General features: G+C 49.1%; 6 protein-coding genes across 6 annotated transcripts; 2 read left to right on the top strand and 4 right to left on the bottom strand.

The window, feature by feature from the left end:
- Positions 1 to 70: 70 nt before the first annotated feature.
- On the bottom strand, positions 71 to 1,559 carry N7446_009427 (tyrosine--tRNA ligase TYS1; the record flags this gene model as incomplete). The annotated part of the gene is made up of 7 exons (XM_058518172.1): positions 71 to 214; positions 277 to 509; positions 569 to 635; positions 691 to 820; positions 897 to 1,244; positions 1,309 to 1,321; positions 1,436 to 1,559. 7 exons carry the CDS (start codon positions 1,557 to 1,559, stop codon positions 71 to 73), a joined length of 1,059 nt encoding a protein of 352 aa, XP_058368960.1.
- A 338-nt stretch (positions 1,560 to 1,897) lies between these two features.
- N7446_009426 (phosphoribosylformylglycinamidine synthase) lies at positions 1,898 to 5,980 on the bottom strand (the record flags this gene model as incomplete). Its single annotated transcript, XM_058518171.1, has 1 exon — positions 1,898 to 5,980. The coding sequence occupies one exon, from the start codon at positions 5,978 to 5,980 to the stop codon at positions 1,898 to 1,900; it is 4,083 nt and encodes a 1,360-aa protein (XP_058368959.1).
- A 2,490-nt stretch (positions 5,981 to 8,470) lies between these two features.
- On the top strand, positions 8,471 to 10,215 carry N7446_009425 (MFS transporter; the record flags this gene model as incomplete). Its single annotated transcript, XM_058518170.1, has 3 exons — positions 8,471 to 8,900; positions 8,970 to 9,905; positions 9,959 to 10,215. 3 exons carry the CDS (start codon positions 8,471 to 8,473, stop codon positions 10,213 to 10,215), a joined length of 1,623 nt encoding a protein of 540 aa, XP_058368958.1.
- Positions 10,216 to 11,320: 1,105 nt separating this feature from the next.
- N7446_009424 (uncharacterized protein) lies at positions 11,321 to 14,107 on the bottom strand (the record flags this gene model as incomplete). Its single annotated transcript, XM_058518169.1, has 2 exons — positions 11,321 to 11,617; positions 13,115 to 14,107. 2 exons carry the CDS (start codon positions 14,105 to 14,107, stop codon positions 11,321 to 11,323), a joined length of 1,290 nt encoding a protein of 429 aa, XP_058368957.1.
- Positions 14,108 to 16,184: 2,077 nt separating this feature from the next.
- On the top strand, positions 16,185 to 18,039 carry N7446_009423 (cytochrome P450; the record flags this gene model as incomplete). Its single annotated transcript, XM_058518168.1, has 5 exons — positions 16,185 to 16,855; positions 17,059 to 17,205; positions 17,260 to 17,695; positions 17,787 to 17,876; positions 17,938 to 18,039. The coding sequence occupies 5 exons, from the start codon at positions 16,185 to 16,187 to the stop codon at positions 18,037 to 18,039; spliced, it is 1,446 nt and encodes a 481-aa protein (XP_058368956.1).
- A 2,168-nt stretch (positions 18,040 to 20,207) lies between these two features.
- Positions 20,208 to 20,972, bottom strand: N7446_009422 (alpha/beta hydrolase; the record flags this gene model as incomplete). Its single annotated transcript, XM_058518167.1, has 1 exon — positions 20,208 to 20,972. The coding sequence occupies one exon, from the start codon at positions 20,970 to 20,972 to the stop codon at positions 20,208 to 20,210; it is 765 nt and encodes a 254-aa protein (XP_058368955.1).
- Positions 20,973 to 21,251: the final 279 nt, after the last annotated feature.

The following is a 21,251-nucleotide window of genomic DNA, read 5'->3' as shown; positions in this document are numbered from 1 at the left end:
GTAGGCTTAGCAGCTTCACCAGCCTCCGGCTTGGCACCGGGGAAACGAGAGCCCTTGTCCTTAGGCTTCTTCACCTTCTTGTGCACAACGGGAGGGGGTAAGCCTTCAATGCAATCTCCTGCCACTCGGTGTCAGTCTCGTAGGCAGCCTGGATAGGCGCCATAAGTTCGACCAGGCCAGCGGCAACAGCAGGCTTCAGTAGTTGTGGGGTCAACTATAACGACGTCAGTACTCAATCTTAAGTTCTCGATCAGGGTATACCATAGGTGAACATACAATATCGTTTGTGTAATCGTCCTGGAGTTGCTTGATATCGGTGTAGACCAAGGGCTCTGCGTCTCTACGCTCGACCCGGAACTCTTTGTTGCCCCTCAGAGCGGCAGCTGGAAGCAGGATGAATTCGACTAGTGCAACAATACCATTGCCTTCAACGATCTTGGGGAATGCCTCTGCCTTGCGAATCTTCTTCGTAACGGTGTCGGCGTTGTCAAGAAGATCGATTTTACTATCTATTCGGCCATTAGTATTGATTGAAATAGACATAGAGACCCGGGGAGGTGAGACATACTTTCTTCACTAGAGCTCATCTTTCCGCCAGAGAGGCCTGCAACCATAGGGTTGAGCAGGTGGGCACGCTAGACTTCTGTAAGCTTCCAAGGTTGCGATAGGCTTTCATGTCAATGATCTTACCTCGCGGTATCCAATCTTAGGAAGCCACTCCTTGGCGGCAACAAACAGCTTGCGCTGATCGATACCACCTAATTGGGCGTCAACCTTGAGGTGCTCTTCATCAAGGACCTGGAGAACTGGGTACAACAGTCTAGTGATTGTTAGCTAGGATGAGTCAAGGCAAATTAGAGCCTACCTAGGTAGGCAAATTAGGAGAATATCCTTACCCACTCAGAGGCGCATTGCCAGTCTGCTTAACGACCTCAGCCCCAGCCTTCTTTGCCTGTACTTCAGAGACAACTGAAGACAGCTTGTAGACATCCATGACATATTCAGGGCTCTTCTGGTAGGAGCTGCCTAGAACAAATTCGAGTTTCTCGGTAGGCACACCGACAGACTTCAGGATCGCTGTGATAACCTTCGAGTAGTATTTCGCGCGGTTTTCGACGAGTTCAAGAGGTGCCTTAAGGTTGTCGAGGAAGGCGTGGATGTCGGCGAGGAGGATGACAACGTCGCATCCTGCAGCTAGCAATTCGGCGATCTTGAGGGCAGGGCTGTAGTATCCGGTATGGGGGCTAGAGAAACACGACGTTAACACAATGTCCCTGGCCATTTAACAGTCCCGGTGTTGTAACTTACCGTCCAGTCGTAGCTTTAGGTCGAAAAAGAGAGATACGTTAGCGTTTAATCCCCGTGTGGGCAATTTCTAGCCCGATAATAGGTATTGCAATGCAATGATCGGCGATTGCCGCGTCGATGAACATACCGGTACCCCAGTAAATTCGGGGGTTGCGACCCTCGGCCAAGACCTTCTGGATGATCTCAGGGTCCAGAACCTCAGCGAGGTTGTTAGTGATCAGATCGTATCTTGCCTGAGCCGCGGAATCCATGACTGAAGTCGGAATTGGGGGAGTGTAGAAGTGAAGAGGCGCAACAAAGAAAAGGTGGGATAGATTTTTGACTCACCCCACCAAATTTGGAACGGGAGCCAGGGATCGGCCGTATCGGAACCGTTCCGTACAACGATAAGCGCTTAATACTCCGTGTTCTGACTACATCTGCATAACATTTATATAAAATATATTTGGAAGTAAACGTGGATTGCTCAATTTTGGTATATACGGGTTGGGGCGGGGTCATTTTGGCTTTTCTTTAACACCACCAAGAAATTATAAACAAGAACTTAAAAAGGAAATAAATTGTAAAGCTTCGTAAATGAGGACATATTTTAGCCGACCCAGCGTCTGGCGCTGTAGAAGATACGTCCCCAAGGACCAATATCGCCCCAGTTCTCGGCGTTCGGGGGAAGCCAGCTGGCAATGCCGTTCATAACAGTACGTTCGGGGTGAGGCATGATGGCCAAAACACGACCGTCAGGGCTGCGAATACCAGCAATACCCTCGGGAGAGCCGTTGGGGTTGAAGGGATACTTCATGGTAGGCTTGAGGGAGTTGTTGTCGACAAAGCGAACGGGGGCAAGACCCTCGCGAACGAAGTCGGAGGCCGAGATACCCCGGGAGCCGGCGAAGGAGGCACGACCCTCGCCGTGAGCAACGGCAATAGGGAGCGAAGTACCATCCATACCGTGGAAGAAGACACTGGGGTTGGAGGGGTCGGGGTCGGAGATGCGGGCCATGCAGACACGGCCTTCGTATTGCTCGCTGGTGTTGCGCTCGAAGCTAGGCCAGTAGTCGGCACCCGGGATCAGATCCTTGACACGAGACAGGAACTGACAACCGTTGCAGACACCCAGAGCGAAGGTATCGGGTCGCTCGAAGAAGGATTGGAACTCCTTGCGGGTGTTCTCGTGCAGCAGAACAGACTTAGCCCAGCCCTGACCGGCACCCAAGACGTCACCGTATGAGAAACCACCACAGGCCGCGAGACCGGCAAAGCTGGCAAGGGAAACACGGCCAGAAATGATGTCGGTCATGTGAACATCGACGGCGGAGAAGCCAGCGGTGTTGAAGGCAAAGGCCATCTCGGCTTGACTGTTAACGCCCTGCTCGCGAAGAATGGCAACGCGAGGCTTGTTGGCGAAGGGAGAGTACTGGGAAAGGCTGGTCATCATGGGCAAGCCCTTGTCCTTGGGGTCAAAGGTAGGGTTCCACGAGAGACCAGCGTTTGCATCGTCAAGAATGTTGGCATACTCCTGCTCGGCACAGTCGGCGTTGTCACGCATCTTCTGCATGTGGTAGGAGGTCTTGGCCCAGGTTTGCTGGAGGTTGGAACGGGTGTTGCGGTAGACAAGGGAGGCCTTGTGGTAGATCACAAGATTCTGCTTGGGTTGCTCAGAGACTCGTCCGATCTTGTGAATCAGACCAGGAGGAGGACCGCAGGTGGCGAAGCATGAGCGGAACTGGATCTCGTGCTCCTTGCGGACCTGGAAGACAGCACCGAGCTCTTCGTTGAAGAGGGACTCGATGACATCTTGGGTGTGGAAAGAGGAGCAAATGTTGTCGAGCATGATCTCAACACCGCAACGGCCAGCGAACATCATCTCGACAAGGGTAGTCAGAAGACCACCATCGGAGCGGTCGTGGTAGGCCAGGACAATTCCGGATTCCTGGAGTTGCTGAGTAGCATCGAAGAAGTCGCGCAGGATATCAACGTCACGAACGTCGGGGCACTCGGCACCAACTTCGTTGAAAACCTGGGCAAGAGCGGATCCACCAAGGGTCTTGCGGCCGAACGAGAGATCGACAAACATGAGGACAGTCTCACCAACGTCTTCGAATCTGCGAAGAGCTGGGGTCCAGGTCTTGCTGATATCGCCAACGGGGGCGAAGGAAGAGACGACAAGGGACATGGGGGCAGTGACCTCCTTGGCCTCGTTGGAAGCCTCGTCCTTCCACTTCATCTTCATGGACATAGAGTCCTTGCCTACGGGGATACTGATGCCAAGCTTCGGGCAAAGGTCTAAGCCAATAGCCTCAACGGCCTCGTAAATAGCAGCTCCCTCACCAGGGTGGCTACCAGCACACATCCAGTTTGCTGAGAGCTTCACTTGGCTGAGACGCTCCACAAGATCAGAGGCAGCCAAGTTCATGAGGGACTCAGCAACAGCCATGCGAGCAGAAGCAGCCGCGGAAATCAAAGCCAGGGTAGGCTTCTCACCCATGGCGAAAGCCTCACCGGTCTTCATACCCTGAGCCAGGGAGGTAGCAGTGACGGAAACATCCGACACGGGAGTCTGCCACTTGCCGACCATCTGGTCACGGGCTGTGAGACCGCCGACGGTGCGGTCACCGATGGTAATCAGGAAAGACTTGGAGCCAACTGCGGGCAGAGACAAGACTCTCTTGACGGCTTCATCAACAAGCTCCACCTTGGAGGTAAGAGATGGAAGATACTTGGTGAGGCTGGAGTCGACGGCGGGCAGCTTAAGCTTCCGCGAATCGACAGTTCGGGTCATGCGCGGGGGCTTTCCGAAGAGAACGGACAGAGGCAGGTCAATGGGGGATGGGTATTCCTTGGACTCGCGGTCGAGGAGAATGAGTCTCTTCTCCTCCTCGGAGGTGCCACCTCCGCGGCCAACAACGGAGAAGCCACAGCGCTCGCGCTGGGCGATAGCAGTGAACTTGTTCATGCTGTCTTCACCAACAGCCATGACATAGCGCTCTTGGGCTTCACAGCACCAGATTTGCATGGGGCTCATGCTGCGGTCGGTGTTGTCAATCTCACGAAGCTCAAAGGTAGCACCCAAGCCTGAGTCGTGAATCAGCTCGGGGAGCGCGTTGGACAAACCACCAGCGCCGACATCGTGAATGAACTTGATGGGGTTGTTGTCTCCCATGGCCACACAGGCATTAATAACCTCCTGGGCTCTCCGCTGGACTTCAGCATTGCCTCTTTGAACACTGGCAAAGTCGAGGTCGGCGGATCCTTCACCAGAAGCTATACTGGAAGCAGCACCACCTCCAAGACCAATAAGCATAGCGGGTCCACCGAGTACAACGAGGAAAGCACCGGGCTTGACAACCTCGGGGTGCTTGATGGCATGTTGAGGGCGGACAGTGCCGACACCACCAGCAATCATGATGGGCTTGTGGTATCCTCGCACTTCCTTCTCGCCATTGCCGACATCAATCTCGGTGAGTAAAGTACGGAAGTATCCACCGATGCAAGGGCGACCGAACTCGTTGTTGAAGGCAGCACTGCCAATGGGTGCCTCCATCATGATGTCCAAGGCACTGGCAATATGGTTCGGCTTGCCCACATCGAGCTCCCAAGGCTGCTTCAGGTCCGGAATCAACAGATCAGACACACAGTAGCCAGAGAGCCCAGCTTTGGGGCGCGATCCACGACCGACGGCTCCCTCGTCACGAATCTCTCCACCGGATCCGGTAGCTGCGCCAGGGTAGGGCGAGACAGCAGTGGGGTGGTTGTGAGTTTCAACTTTGGCCAAAAAGTGAACGACTTCCTTGGTGTGCATCCATTCTCCGGTGGTTGGGTTGGGGGCCCAGAAAGCGGCCTCGGGACCCTCCAGCACGGCGGCATTGTCACTGTAGGCACTGACGGTGTGATCCGGGTGCTTCTTGTGTGTGTTGCGGATCATGGCGAAAAGGCTGTTGGGCATCGGCTTGCCATCGATCACCCAGGAAGCATTGAACTGCTTGTGTCGGCAGTGCTCCGAGTTGACCTGAGCAAACATGAACAGCTCGACATCAGTGGGGTCACGAGCAATGGCGCCGTTGGGGCCATATGCCTCAGCCAGATAATCGATCTCTGATTCGTCCAGGGCCAGACCCAGCTCGATGTTTGCCTCTTGAAGAATCTCCTTGGGGGACTTGGTGCCGCCCTGGAGGGAGATGGTCTTGAGGGGTTGGGGAGCGTGCTCGGAGAACATCAGCTTCAGATCGGGCTCATCGTTACCGATGATTTGAGTCATCCGATCATGGAGGACATCCATATAATCCGACTTGTAATCCTCCGCACTGTTCCGAAGGCAGGAAATCTTCATACCCCGCTCAATCCTCTTGACGTACTTCTGCAGGCCACAGACGTGCGAAATGCCTGTTGCCTGGGAGCTCCACGGCGAAATGGTACCGGTGCGTGGGAAGATGTAGAAGGTATCGAATTGACCGTCGGTGGACTCGAAGGTGGGAGGGACGTCCGTAATATCACCGTACCGGAGCAATTGCTCAAGCACGGCACGCTGTGGCTCGTCCAACGGTTGGGTGGTGTGCACATAGTGAATCCACTGGGCTCGAACATCCTGGACACCAATGCTGGCAGCAACAGCATGTCCACGAGAACGGGAGAAGGCCACGGAGCCCGGGATGGCCAGGTAGTTATCGGTTGAAGTCATTTTGAAGAGGCGTCGGGCTCTCCCAATGAGTCAATCTGACACAGGGAGACGATAAATAAAATCTCCTAAAATCAAGGGAGATTGAGTGGCTCAAGACCTCTCTCAAGTAGTGGACTTGAGATCGCTAGAGGAGACTGGCGATGACTCTATCGCTTTTTTTGTAAAAAAATGAGTGGCCCCGCCCTAGGCCCAATGCGGCTTATCTAAAAGTATCACGTGATGATAGGACATTTATACTTTCCTACTATAAACCCTAAATTTTCGCGAGTTTCGCGGTGATCTCTTCCTTTTAGGCATTGCAGTGGAAGATTTATTATTGGGAAACACTATGTGGATCATTGTCAATCTTGGAGTGCCAGCCGGATGGCCAGCTGCAGAGCGTTGTTCCCCGGTAGAAAAGTGCGGGGAGATCTGAGACATACAGGCAACATTCCAGGGCAAGCAACCCAGCCTTGTCAATAAACAATTAGCAACAGAAGAACTATCAAAATACTCGTATGACAGTACTCAAGTATCCTCTTATTTCATAAAAGCAAAGTAGAAAAAAAAAGTTACTAGCCGCCTCCTCCCGGATTTAAAAATCTGCGAAATTGTCGGACTTTCTTTTGAGCTACTTTTATAATTACTGATATTCTACAAATGTTTGGGTTACAATGTCTTCTTCTATTTAAAGTTTACTTTCAGCAAGCTCTCTAGCTACATGGGATGTTCCGCTTCATTGGAGGCTTTAGATAGTAATAGTGCTAGGGAGCCAACACCGCTCACTCATTCTTTCATTTTTGGATGACGATAGAAAGAAATAGGTAGGTTGGAATCGACATTGAGCTCGGTTTTGACATAGTGATTAAGGTATTTGTGGAGTGCTTGCCAATTCAGTAATATACTTCTACCAGGCGGCACTACCCACTCCAGAAAGAAACACTCGAAAAACAAGTCGAAAGTCCCTACATCAGTGAGAATCAGCCGGTATCATTATCAAATCTTATACCCAATCAAGTCTGGACCTAGCGATCGAGGACATAGAAAGAAAAATGCAAGAACATGAAGATGACCATAACCCTGTTACCATGGACGGAGTGTACAGCATGCTTTGACAAAATCCAATTTAGTTTCACAGGTTCACAAGGTTCTTCTGGTTATGTTCTATACATGCTCTCTAGGGGCGCGCCAGTCCATGCCCATGTCTCTCGGGATAGGTCATATTGTTGTCAATGCGCCACTAACTTGGTTGAGCTTTAGGGAGAGCCTGACTAACTACACCGACATAGGATACTTGACATCACGTGTCTAGGACTTTCACGTGGAGCACTTTGACTTTGATAATTTACGACCCGGTTGGATACATGTACAAGTACGACGACTTGGGAAACGAGTACTCCATAGAGGCAAGGTAAGGCTCATAGACCTACAACGTGGGTCTCCATTCGGTGTAGACATAAAGCTCTATCGCCAGGTAACACGATCCCTGGACAGTGGGTCAGCATTCTTTGTTCCTTTCCGTCCTTTTTGTAGAGATCGGAGCATATTACCGGATACGGACACACAAAGAATTACCACATTGAGACTATATCATGCGAGGCAGATCTTGATTCTCCGCCACCACGAGTTTTTCGTGTTCTTCATATTTTCCAAGTGATATTTTCAAGGAGGATTGATATCAAATTTAACTGGGTACAGTGTAGGGAATGTCTCAATTAGGAAAACCCCCAAGTTCTATTTGCTTGGCGAATAAGTAACATAAGCCTGATGCACTGGAGCTAAGAAAAGTCAGATCTATGATGCCAAGAGTAAGCTTTCGCTCACTTCTGTTATTTTATGGGCTATCGCATTATCAAAAAGAGGCGTAAATTGAGTCTACACGGCATTTACCGTAACATTGCCTATTCCCCAGACACCAGTCTCTCCGAACTATCCCCCACTGATCTAGCTCTGGATAAGTGGTGCTTTACGGAGTAGCCATGTAGAAAAACGCATACGTATCTCCATAATCCCCACTGCTATGGATTCGCCTTGGAAAATAACCTACAGCATCCGCAAGGGGACCCCACTTACCGGACGCGAAACTGTGCTCAAAAGCAGAAAACTTAAGCAGTCAGAAATGATGCAGCAACTATAAGAACAAATTGTATCAGACGTATACGCCAATCTTTGACGTGACGCCACCAAGACATCGATAAGCAGTGTATGGGTCATCGTAGCATATTACCAGATAAGGCTAGCGCGGTTGTTCCACAAAAGGCAATCCGCCATATGGTGCGGCCCGATATCAAAAAGGCCCTGCCAGGAACATGGCAACCATCCACTGTTTCATGCCGCATTCCCATTTTTTAAGGGATCTATTCGTCAATGTGGGTCTGTACAAATAATATATAAAACCATGGCACCCCCAGGGGTATATGCAACGTTCCACGACAGGTTATCGCAGCAACAACATCTCATACTTCTGTCTGGGTACACCCACCATTATATCGATTGACCTATTTCGACATAATGGAAACACCACGATCAGATAATACCCATACGAACGCAACTAGCCGGACTGCTTCTTTCGGGTCTGGTCACGAGCCGCTTGACTATGTCAACCTACCGGTCCGTGAAGTTAGCGATGGCGCCGATCTTCGAGAATACACCACCGAGACAAGGGAAGGCGAGATCATCAAGCCCGTCAAGTCCAATGTTACTGGCAAGCTGGAAGACTGGAAGTTGGTGACTTTCACCATCGACGATCCCGAGAACCCTAAGAACTGGTCGAAGCTTTACAAATGGTATTGCACCATGGTGGTTGCTTTTACCTGTTTCGTGGTGGCTTTTGCTAGCAGTGTTATCACTGCCGATCTTGAAGGCCCTATGGAAGACTTTGGCGTCTCGCGTGAAGTCAGCTTGGTGGTTGTCACTGTGTTTGTCGTTGGATTCGGTGTTGGTAAGTCCGCTCGCCGGTTTCCACTCCTGGTTTTCCACTCCTGGTTATTGTGGTTCTAACTCTATCTAGGCCCCATGGTCTTTGCTCCTATGTCAGAAATGTTCGGACGTCGGCCAATATATGCTGCCACCCTCTTGCTTGCCGTTGTCTTCATCATTCCATGTGCCGTCGCCAAGAACATTGGAACCCTAATTGTGTGCCGTTTGATCGATGGTATCGCTTTCAGTGCACCTATGACTTTGGTCGGTGGTACTCTCGCCGATTTGTGGAAGAGTGAAGAGCGAGGTGTTCCGATGGCAGCGTTCAGCGCTGCGCCCTTCATTGGACCCGCCATTGGCCCTCTTGCAGGTGGTTTCCTTGGTGACCACGCTGGCTGGCGGTGGCTTTACTGGCTCCAGTTGATTCTGAGCTTCGTTGCGTGGGTTCTGATTACCTTCACCGTCCCCGAGACATATGCGCCAATCCTGTTGAAGAAGCGAGCCCAGAAGCTCCGTAAGGCCGAGAACGACGACAAGTACACGACTGAAGCTGAGCTTGACCCTCGTCCCTTGGGCGAGAAGTTGCGCATCTTCCTCTTTCGCCCCTTCCAGCTCTTGTTCCTCGAGCCTATCGTCTTGTTCATCGCTCTCTACATGTCTGTCTTGTACGGCTTGCTATACATGTTCTTTGTTGCATACCCCATCGTCTACCAATCTGGTAAAGGGTGGAGTGCCTCTTCGACCGGTCTCATGTTCATTCCTCTGGCCATCGGTGTGCTCATGAGCGCAGCCTGTGCTCCCCTCGTCAACAAACACTACCTCAAGATCTCTGCTCAATGCGGTGGCAAGCCTCCTGCCGAGAAGCGTCTAATTCCCATGATGTGGTCTTGCTGGTTTGTTCCCGTCGGTCTGTTCATCTTTGCTTGGACCTCCTACAAGGATCTGCACTGGATGGGACCGGCAATGGGAGGCTGGCCTGTTGGGTTCGGCTTTATCTTCCTGTACAACTCGGCCAACAACTACCTTGGTATGTACAGCACTATCACACTGAATATGAATATTTTTTAACAAAATTTCTAGTGGATACTTATCAGCACCAAGCAGCCTCCGCCCTCGCTGCGAAGACCTTCCTTCGTTCGATGTGGGGTGCTTCTACTGTTCTTTTCACCGAACAAATGTACAACCGTCTGGGCTACCAGTGGGCTAGCTCGCTTCTTGCCTTCCTCGCTTTGGCTTGCTGTCTCATTCCCTATGTGTTCTACTTCAAGGGAGAAGCTATTCGCCGTTTCTCGAAATACGCTTTCAGTGACGATGAGGAGCAGGCCATAAAGGCCTAGATGGTTGATTAATAAGATTAGGGGATGCCGATACAAGAGGTGGTAATATTTCCAGTTTGTACAGGGTCGTCTTTGCTTCGGGACTTTGCTGGGATGACTGGGAGAAAAGAAATGTCTGCATGGCGTTCATGATTTTTAATGCATAACGGGTTTCGTATCCGATCGCCGCAAGCGCCGCACCCACTAATTATACCTACTATTATTACGTATTTTATACAACTGCAACGCGAATTTATTGAAAATAAAGCTATTTAGACCTCTCTGGCACCTATTTCTCTTATTTCTTGGCGTTTTACAAAGGCTATATCGATGTGGTCTCCTCATATTGGCCCGATTCAACGTGGGCATCAGGCCTCCGGTGTAGTCTAATAAAGCTTCCTCTACCTCTCCTAGTCTACTTATACGCACTATCGCTTCTAAATCTAGTAGATTACTCTATAAGTTATTAAGCTTTTATACGTCTCTTTTTACGTGTCGTCTTCGTTTCTATTGACAGATTGTCAGCTGTCTCCTTGGTTGCTGAGTTGCATGGAATCTTCCAATGAGCTCGCGCACTTCCATGGTCTAGGTGAGGTCCATGGACGGTGCAAAATTTCAGTTGCCTTATCATCGCCCCATCACGCTTTAGGTGACCGGTTCAAACAACACCAGATAGATCACGTATTAATGAGCAGTATACGATCATGAAACACCAGCACATTTTCTAGACCCTTGGCCTTGGGAAGAATCATTGTGGAAGCGGCTACGTCCTGCATCTAAGATCGACATACTGGTAAATGAGGTCCTTGTCTGCGTTACTGGGGCATCGTCTTTAGAGGAGGCTCTGCCGACAGGCTCACGATTTCCAGGTGTTTCCGTCTACGGTCAGTTTCTTTCTTGCGAGAATGCCGGAGGATTGTGATCTCTGTGATCAAGAAGACGTAAGGGGCTCTTTTCATGGTCTTGGCATAAGAAACGACTAACCGACCCAGAGGACTCAGTTCCAGTCTTGATATATACACTGACAGTGTTGTAGAGACATAATCTTGTATAGACATGATTGAATTGGGGTATCCTGAGGCTATACGCTGCCAAGAGGAAGACTGGTTATAGTTACCACCAATCTTCAATTCGTCTGGCAAGCCTCAACAGCGTCCACACCCCGGTATTCAAAGTATCGGTTCCATTCCACGTCGTCAATTAAGGCCTGCTTTAAGCTCTTTTCATAGGTGATAGAGAACTCTGGTCCCTCGTCCGATTCAGGAGCCTTATCGCGCGGTGGGTAGATAATCAAGACTCCCTGGGTCATACAATCAAGCAAATGACGGTACGTAGTCGGAGTACCAAATCCAAAGTCGGCACTGGTAATATCTGCGTCGCGGTGATCTGTCTGAAGAATTGACATGGATGGGTACGCGTCAATCTGCATATTTAACGCTGTTTTATCGCGAACGGTAGCAACCATATCTAGTGTCTGGTCCAATGCCTCCTGGGTGACACTGTTGGTCAGCTGGCGGATGTACGAGGCTACAGTGACTGGCCATAAGTTTGGACACCCTCCTTAGACCCACTCAGATATTACATAATTTTCTGCCGGTTTTAAACCCTCATGCCATTTAATTAATACTGCGTATACCATCCCTCACTATCAATAATAGCTTGCACCCGATGCGGCATAGTCTCAGAGAGATGTTTTAGGTGCTCAAGGTTCAATCGGTCCCATGCAATCTGTGCTGTATCTATTAAAATAGCCTTTGTCTGCTCATTATTCCTCATATCAATGAGATCAGGCCGAAGCTTATAGATCTCTGCCTTTAACAACGCCCAGAGGTTCTCAATTGGATTTAAATCAGGCGAATGTGGCGGCCATTCCATTACCTCGAGCTCTAAGTCCCGTAGAGCTTCTCGGACGACGTGGGCCGTATGTGTTGGCGCATTATCCTGCTGAAAAATCGACCCTTCATTCGATATTAGGGTAGGTAGGATACGGAGGTATAGATCCCGGATAACGATGCTATTCACACCTCCACGCTCTGATTCCGGATCCCCGAATAGCGGAATCAAACCAGTTCGACGGGTAGCGCCCGAGAAAGCAGCCCAAAACATCTGCTTAACTTGCTTTCCCCGTTGTGGAAAGCCTTGAACTTGTCCAAGTTTTGGCTGGTCTTTTGGCCGAGTAAATGTCCATTCTCGACGGACACCAATTCCACGCTCCACCGTACATTCGTCAGACCAAAAGACGCGAGCCCAATCTTCGGGAGTAAAGTGTTGATAGCGAAAAGCCCATTGACGCCGTTTAAAGGCATGTTCCTCAGTCAAATAAGGTCGCCAGCTACATCGCCATTTCCGGAGGTTTTCAGCATTCAAAAGCCGTCGAATTGACTTTATTTTCACTTTATAAGAGACCTCAGTAAGAAGGTCTTCGTGTGTAACGCGAGGGTTCCCGTGGATTGAGTCTAAAAGGCGTACTTTATCGGCTTCATTAAGCTTCTTCGGTCGGCCAGAACGCGGCTTTGAGACACCGGCACGTCTCTCATGCTCTTTTTTAATCGTATACCGGATCCCCGATAGTGAAATTCAGGGGTATCTCTTATGGATACGTTTATAACCCCAATGAGCAGCCGTATGAAGCTCACAGATCCTCTCGCGTAAAGCAGGTGTAAGTTCTGAGCGTGGAGCCATAGTAAAAATAGCAGGTTTTGAAAGGTAGGCTTCATGAAATAGTATTATAAAATAGCTAGAATAGCTAAAATCGCAAGAAATAGCGACGCGTAGCTAGCGTGTCTCTCTAGGCGGTGTCGGCTATAAGGGAAAGCGGTATAAAAGTGGGTCTAAGGAGGGTGCCCAAACTTATGGCCAGTCACTGTAACTTCGGCAGCGGCCACTCGGATATGACCTCTGCGGCTGTCGGCGCGGTCACTGGCGCAGTAGAAGACAGGGCTCCGGCCATGACGTTGTGCTGAATACGGGATGCAACCTTGGGACTGTGGAAACGGCGACGCATGTCAACGGCCTCAACCCAAAAGAGCGGTGCTGAGAGGTCTGGTTGGAAAACCGGGGCTCGCAGACGTGACATAGTTCGCCAAATAAATGCTGAGAAGGCGTCGTAGGTGGAGACCCAGGACCCATCTGTCGGTGAAGCAAGCATCTTCAGCTCTGCGGATTTACTCTTAGGTAGATGGAATAGTAGCGTTTCGGCTGGGATATGGCCCGGATGACGGGCGGGTGCTGGTGGGCCATCTACCTTCTCTTCCTCGGACACTTCGGGCTTGATCAGACGAGAAAGGTCCATGCAAGTACGGTCCCAGGCTGGGAATGGTGTCTCGTTGATAATCGCATAGCAATTCTCGGCGAGTTGGTGGGTGAAACCGGCCCATCCCATAACATCGTTAGAATAGTGATGACTATGCATAATGAAGACCAGGCCACCTCGAATAAAGTTGGCCTTGTACGAAGCCACGACCGGGTTGTTATCCGGATGAGCCTCTGGTTTCTCTCCATATGTCATCGGCGGTACACTCCAGCGCTGGATGTCGCCCAGAAGTGAGGTGCGGTAATTGCCATCGTGGATCTCATCCAAGGACGGGTAGTCCTCGCTGACATCGGGAGAATCCAGCCACTGGACAAAGAGACGGACCGTGCTATCCTTTTTCTTGACAAAGGAATGACCGCCTACAGGGTCCTTCTCGATTACGCCGCAAAGATGTCTTGCCTGACTCAATGTCCGTTCAAGTCCGGCTATCAAGACTTCCACAACGCGGCTCTTTTCGACATCTTCAAGCCGGAAAAACAACGCATAGTTGTTGTATGTACAGACCGTCAGGTAGTCCAATGTCGATACCTTAAATTGTTCCTCCTCGGGGTCCCCCTCCCACCCAGAGGGGTGAATATGGTAGACATCTTGTTTGGCCATCGCCGCGATTGGTGACACTAGGTACAGGTAAGATGCTAATGGGTGTTGTGGCGGACTACATGAGCGACAGCTCCAAGATTAAATAAGGAAGCCAACAGGCAACGGTAGCTTCATCCATAAATCCACAAATGGCACTCTGACACGCGTCACAGTCTGAAATTGTCTACGACAAAATAGGGGGCCGAATTTCGACAGGGACGTTACCCTATTAGGGCAAATGCATCATTCGAACAACGACTAGCAAGGTCTAACGGGGTTTTTTGTTATCTATTTAGCCCTCATTATCCCTGCAATAGTTGCACTTTGCTGTCATTAGTAACAGTGATAGCGCTGATTATCATGATCGTCAAGACAGCGAGGCTCTGAGACACCTGGGGAACTAGGTCAAGTTGCATTGATCCTTGAAATAACCCACACAATTGTGGCCAGATTAGTCAATGTAAACCGGGAGAGTCCAAAAGATGTCTAAGCGAGAGCATGCTTTGAAGAGTATGCCGAAGCTCCAAAGCCCCGAAGCCCTGTCAGCGGGCTTTTGATTCCGGGTCGACAGCAAAATGAAGTCATGAACGGTGTCCAACGTGGCATTATCATGAATGAAATTCCCCGTTTTTAAACGCTCTCTGCTTTCCTTACTAAGATTCCTAGTTTGTCCGCTATGGACTTTCTTACTCTAAGAGAGCCTGGATGTTATATGAGAAAATTCAACTTTTAGGCTGTGGCGAAGAAGTAAAAATACAAAAAATAATGAAAAAATAAAAAATAAAAAATAAAAAATATTAAACCTAAGGGATGGAGATAACAAAAGACTTAATAGAGTACAAGAAATTGCTCCAAAATCAAGAAGTCAATACCTCGCCGGGTATGTAAATAGAAAATGAGTATAAAAGAGAATGTGGGCGAAGATCGCTCCCTTCTAAGGCTTGAGGTCCGTGCATTTTCTGATATCATGCCACCCCCGAGTCTTTCTATCTTTTCAACTGGTTTTTAAAAGATATTTCGGGTCAAGAGGCCAATTACGTACACTAAATTGCCTGTCTTATTTCCAAGGCAGACCTTACGGTGCCTTGCTCCTCTAGATCGTAAGGAGGTGACAAGCCAGGACCCATGGATCCTTTCACCACAGTGAGGTCCGAGAGACTCGAATTAATGAGTATGCTCTTAGAAGCCGTACTATGGTAGCCAACGATGTGGTGGAGGAAATTAAAAAATGAGTACACTTGCTTTCAAGTTCATGGGACTTCAGCGTGGAGAACGCGACGCACACGATCCGAGTGATAGTTTTGGGCCTATTCGAGAAATGCCTCAATACTATCACAATCCCGTCATGGCAGATTGACTGGCTAGTAGCTGGCTCAAGACCTTGTCACCCCGCACCCATTGGGGCTAAAACCAGGCAAGCACAGCTCATGTACTTTTTTGCGATTGGGACCGCCATTTGCTAGGCCGAATTGAGTGATCGACAGTGCGCCTTGTCCAAGCCTGTCATGTCACACTATGAGTATTGAACATGGGAAAGCCTCGGTCTCTTCGGTTCGGAAAATTTGCGAACTCAGTATACGCCTATAAATTAGTAAATTGGTATCTTTTAACACTATGAAAACTGAGACGGTCTCAATTGTAACCCGAATCTCTCTCGGGTATCCATTACAGATGACGAGATTCCAATGCAAATTAAATTGTATGGCAGAGAAACATACATTTTGTAAAGTGTCGGTTATGTATCAAACCTGAGTTGAGCCTCGAAACATAAATGCCAGCAGCAAGAAAAAGTGTTATAATAGACAAACTTTCCTTGTGTGCGAAAAGCCCCTCAAGGAATTCGCAAAAACCTTTGGGAATGTAGTAAGAGATGATTCCACAACGTGCACCACTCGCGGTTTCCTTAGAACTTACGGCGGCAAAGGGGGGGCATGAGTGACGGGATCAAAGCCACAGAGTTAGTACGGGGGCTTCCACAGTCACGGCGAGGCTTGACACTTGGACCCCACTTTGATAATGAACCAGTCAAATATCCATGACCACCCACTCGGGGATAACATGTTGACTTAAAGCAAAAGCGACATCTAAGTGATTAAATATGAACAAAGTAGATTCTTATGTGGGTTTTGCATCTCTACCACTTTGTGTGACCCTCAGCATACCCTTCATTCTTTATTTCCTTTACCATCTCGTCCTCTTTCCGCTATTTCGTTCCGATCTTCGCTCTGTCCCAGGCCCATTCCTCGCTAAAGTGACTAACCTGCATCGGCTGTTGCTGGTTCGTACTGGCTTGGCCCATGAACATCACCTCCGCCTTCACGAGCGACATGGCCTTTTCGTACGTCTTGGGCCCAACAACGTCTCTGTTGGCTCCCCCGCCGCGATTCCCATTCTATATAATACACGAACTCGACATATTAAATCAGCCTTTTACCCGGTCATGGGGAACGTCGCCCATGGGAAGGTTGTTCCTACTATATTCTCCACGCGCGACGAATCTGTTCACGAGATAATGAAACGTCCCATAGCGCAAGTGTACGCCATGTCAAATCTCAAGACGTACGAGCCACTGGTGGAAAGCACTGAGTCCCTCCTCATCAGTAAACTAGAGAATTTAGCGGACGAGGAGAGGACCTTTGACCTGGGGACATGGCTGCATTGGTTCGCGACAGATGTCATTATGGAGATGACTTTTGGAAAGAGGCTTGGGTTTTTGGAGAGGGAGGAGGATGTGGATGGAATTCTAGAAACAATAGAGGGACGGTTTTGGTAAGTCGCTGTTGTAAGTATAGCACTGTACCTGATATGCAACCGGAACTACCGCTTCTCATTTCCTCTGGGGAGTGTTTAATTTGAAAACGAAAGCCGATGACGAACTTGGATAGGTAGGCTGGGCAAATGCCTTGGCTTGATAAGCTTTTGCACAAGAACCCTTTTGCGAGCTTTCTTTCTGGCCTTTTTTCAAAGCCAAGCGTGTCTCCGGTCCTGAAATTTGCGCTTAAACGAATAGCAGAGCGGGAAAATGAGCGACATGATCAACCTGAAAAGAGATTCCAAGAGCAAGACTTCTTGTCTCGATTTCTGGACACTAAGGATAGTAATCCCAGTATCCCTGACTCGTAAGATATCCCCTGCCACTACGTTTATTACTCCACTGATACAAAACATTCCAGTTGGATCATATCTTGGTGTCAACAAAACGTTCAAGCCGGTTCAGATTCTACTGCCATTACATTGACTCAAGTGATATATCACCTTTTGAAGTATCCGGACTCCATGGAAACCTTGCTTGCGGAATTGGATCATGCTGATCTTCCGTCGCCCGTTCCCTGGGATATTGCACATAAGCTTCCCTACCTTGATTCTTGCATCAAGGAGGCCTTGAGGATGACTCCGGCGATAGGGATCCCATTGGAGCGGGTTGCGCCTGTGGAGGGTTTAGAGCTATGTGGCAAGTATTTTAAAGCTGGGACAGTACTTGGAGTCAACGCTTGGGTTGTGCACAGGGATAAAGAGGTGTATGGGGCAGACGCTGCTCTCTGGAGACCGGGGCGGTGGATTGAAGCTAGGCAGAATGAGAGGAAAGAGATGCAACGCGGGTTATTTGCGGTCAGTTCTTCGGCAATTCAAATCTTACATCGTCGGCGTGTTCTGCCTCTAACCGATTGATGGTACTGACATTGGCTTGTTATTTTTCAAGTTTGGTGGAGGGTCGAGGATCTGTCTCGGAAAAAACATCTCGTACCTGGAGATGTATAAGGTCATCCCTGAAATGTTAAGAAGGTTCAAGGTGTGTTTCCTTTCAATTGAGCACCTCTTCGGCGGAAATCATATTTATAGACTGTCTCTAGTTTGAGCTCATCAATCCACAAAATGAATGGTCATTGAAAAATGGATTCTTTACTTACACAAAGGGCGTTGAAGTCTCGGTTCAAAGAAGGGAGAACTCTTGAAAGCATCAAACGTCGAGTAAATTCGACTTTCAATACATCAGGAAAGTGTCGGTGGCACTTCAAGTTGTTAATTACAGTTCAACAAGACAGGGGTCGTTGAGATAGTGAAGAATAACTTAGTGTTTCTGTTGGTGCACATATTTTGATGGTATTGATTATCATCCGGACCTGACCTTGCTGGCATCAGAAACTGATCTAGGAGCTAGGTGGCCAATTCCGAAGCTAGTAGGTACTAACTCATGTAGAAGTAGATAATTCACACCTTACGGGGGTTGGCAGCCGCCTGCGGTACAGTGGAGGCCGGGACAGCAGCGTTCCATCGTTTTACCACAGGCTATCCATCGCTTGAGACATGCCTATGTTTGTTTTAGTTTTATTGATTCACCGATGTATTGGCTATAGAGTGAGATACGTACTCTTTTCTCCAGGCTGCTAGTATCCTTCTTTGGCTCGCAAACGCCATCCGCACAATAATAATTTGGACCACAAGAGTCAGGCGATTGGCTGCATTCCTGTTATTTTATCCTTATAAGTAGGCTAAATCAAACACATTTAGGTACAGAAAGGGATATTGACCTTTACGTTTATCTCACTCAAATCATTCGCCTGCTGGATCTTAGGCATAGCGAGAGCTGAGGTGACAAAACCAGCAAGCAGGAGGCTGAAAAACTGCATTTCTTCGTCTTTGTTGATCGTTGTAATTCCCCTGATAATCCGGTTCTTGGCAGTGAAATTAGTTGATCAAGGGAAGTATTGACGGGGCATTTATAGAGGATTAATCCTCGCTTTAGGGGTCCAACACTCCAAGGGCATCTATTTTTGACAAAGGATGAGCTTCGAAAAGTCGAACACAGCCTGCTATGTCTCTAGACCTCGCCATGGCCCCTTTTGATGACGCGCGCGGCTGAGCGTTCATGTATGTCGGCGCATCAGTTATAACGTTACATCACATAGGTGAAGGCGACTGTTTTACGTAACTGTCTTGAACATCCTTAGTGTAGGGATTCAGTGCGGCTCTTCTGAGCCGCAAACTATTTCTGGTGACGGAGAGAATTACGCAGCTGCTTTCCCATAATTTGATAGATTAGCAGACTACCAATAGAAACCAGAGCCTATTGAGTTCTACCCCAACTTCTACCTTCTTACTAGTAATACATTGTGAAGATATTTCAGAAAGCCATGTCTACCTAGGTACTCTCTCCCAAATCAATGCAAGGGAATAATCGAGAACAATGGCGAACTTAAAATGACTATTGTTTGCCACATCTATGCTTTACCTAGAGCATTGGGCGTTCCAGTAGTATTTTGAAAATCACTCAAACGGCCTAGGCACGCTTCGCTTCAATACAAAGTACGAGCTGAGCGGGAAACAAAGGATCAACTGTCATGAATGGCTCCTAATTCGACTGTGAGACGAGGCTTGGGCCGGGAATAAGGTTCTCTTGGTTTCTTAGACAAGCTTTTGGCCCCGGGTCAGGCTGTGTAGTGGGTACTCTTGTTTAGGGCGGTAGGACCCCGTTTAGCGGGGGTCTCTCCAAATTCCCCGGGCGGGCGCCAAGGGGGAGTAGTGAAATAATAAGCAAAAATCTCACTATCACTGCGTATTACGTTTAATTAGTTAACCACCATTACCCTCTTTTGCACTCAGATTAGTGGAATACCGATCATTCGTTCAATTGTAAACTGTCACATAATGACTGGATTTGTCGGGATTCTTACTGCGTTTTCTATTGGCAGCTTGGCATATTGTATCTCGACAAAAGTATTGTAGTCGCAAGACACAGCAAGTATTGCTCCTGAACCGCACTAGGTTCTGAGCTAACGCCTTAGCAGCCACGCACAGGATTGAAATAACTACTGGTTAACTACCGCATTCGGTAACCGAGCTGCGCACCCACCCATCTACTTTCTATTTTAGGCCATTTTTATCAACCAAAACGCCTTGAAATTAATTAATCAAATTATCTAACTGGACGGTTCATATTGACACAGGCACCAATTCAGGTGAAATGCTTCCAATCGACTTCTGGATTCTGATCTCGTCATCCGATACCGTACCATTTTCATTCGCTTTGGCCGACGCAGCATAAGGCTTGATATTGGAGGCTTTCGGTATTCCCGTTCGCGCCTTTGCCCGCTAACTTCCTATCCCTTGAATTGAGCAAGTTTCAACTTATCTCAGCCCCCACTCGCTGTAAAATCCGAATGACCTCTTCGGGCTTGCTCAAGAAAGGACAGTGACCAGAGTCTATGGTCTCTGTGATGAGCCTGGAGGTACCTTCCGCGTTCAATGCATCCCGTACCATGCTCTCCTGCAGTGGCAACATGATGGCTAGGTCCCGAGTGCAATAGATATATGTCATCGGCATGTCTTTCCAAGGTGCGCCATTCACTTGACCTGACGCTGCAAGCCAGTTATGGGTTACATTGCTGCTAGCTAGGTCTTCTGCCCTTGCAGAGTCGATGTCGTTATAGAAGGACTCGGGCGCGTTTTTCGCAACCATGGTGCCATCTTCGTTGATGCCGATGTCCACCTTGCACTGGAAGCCATACTTGGCGATGACATCCGCCAGTGAGCTTCCTGGCTGGACCAGCCATGCGCTCAGGTAGATGAGGTATGCAACCCCTTTGCCACTGTCGCGCGCGTAGAGATCCTGGTTGATCGCTTCCGATGTAACGATGCCACCATATGAATGAGCCAGAACTATAATGAAGTGGCCAGAGTTCATTAGCTCTTGGGCAGCCGTTCGGACGGCCATCACGTCCTGCTCGAGAAGGGCAGTGGGTGGCCTTTCATCGCCGCAGGTAGGCAAACGCGGGCAACGGACGATAAACCCTGCTTGAGTAAGACGCTGGCAAAAGTCTTCCCAGGCCGAGGGGAGAAAATACGCCCCATGAACGATCAAAATTGCAATAGGGGGTTGATTTGCCATGGCAAGGTAAGTCTCAAAGCGACTGCGTTACTGATAGATCAATCAATACTTGGGAATGTAGCAAACCAGTAGCTTCAAGTGCGGATGGAAATGGGCGTAGCACTGGTGTGACACGGAACATGCGCCCATAGCAAGAGTTAAGACGGACTTGAGAATTCTGGTGCTACTACCAATGGAGCGTAGACCGAGAGGTTTTGGTGGGGTCAAGCAATCGCTGTGGCCGAAGGGTCCGTAAATCGCGGGGGCAATCGGGGCTCGCACATACTCTAGTAGACATTC

The sequence above is a fragment of the Penicillium canescens genome, assembly GCF_028828765.1.
Source record: "Penicillium canescens strain IBT 15451 chromosome Unknown utg000006l_segment0_segment0, whole genome shotgun sequence".
Classification (NCBI taxonomy): Eukaryota; Fungi; Ascomycota; class Eurotiomycetes; order Eurotiales; family Aspergillaceae; genus Penicillium; species Penicillium canescens.
The sequence above is the reverse complement of the archived record's forward strand: the minus strand, read 5'-3'. Positions and strand labels throughout refer to the sequence as shown.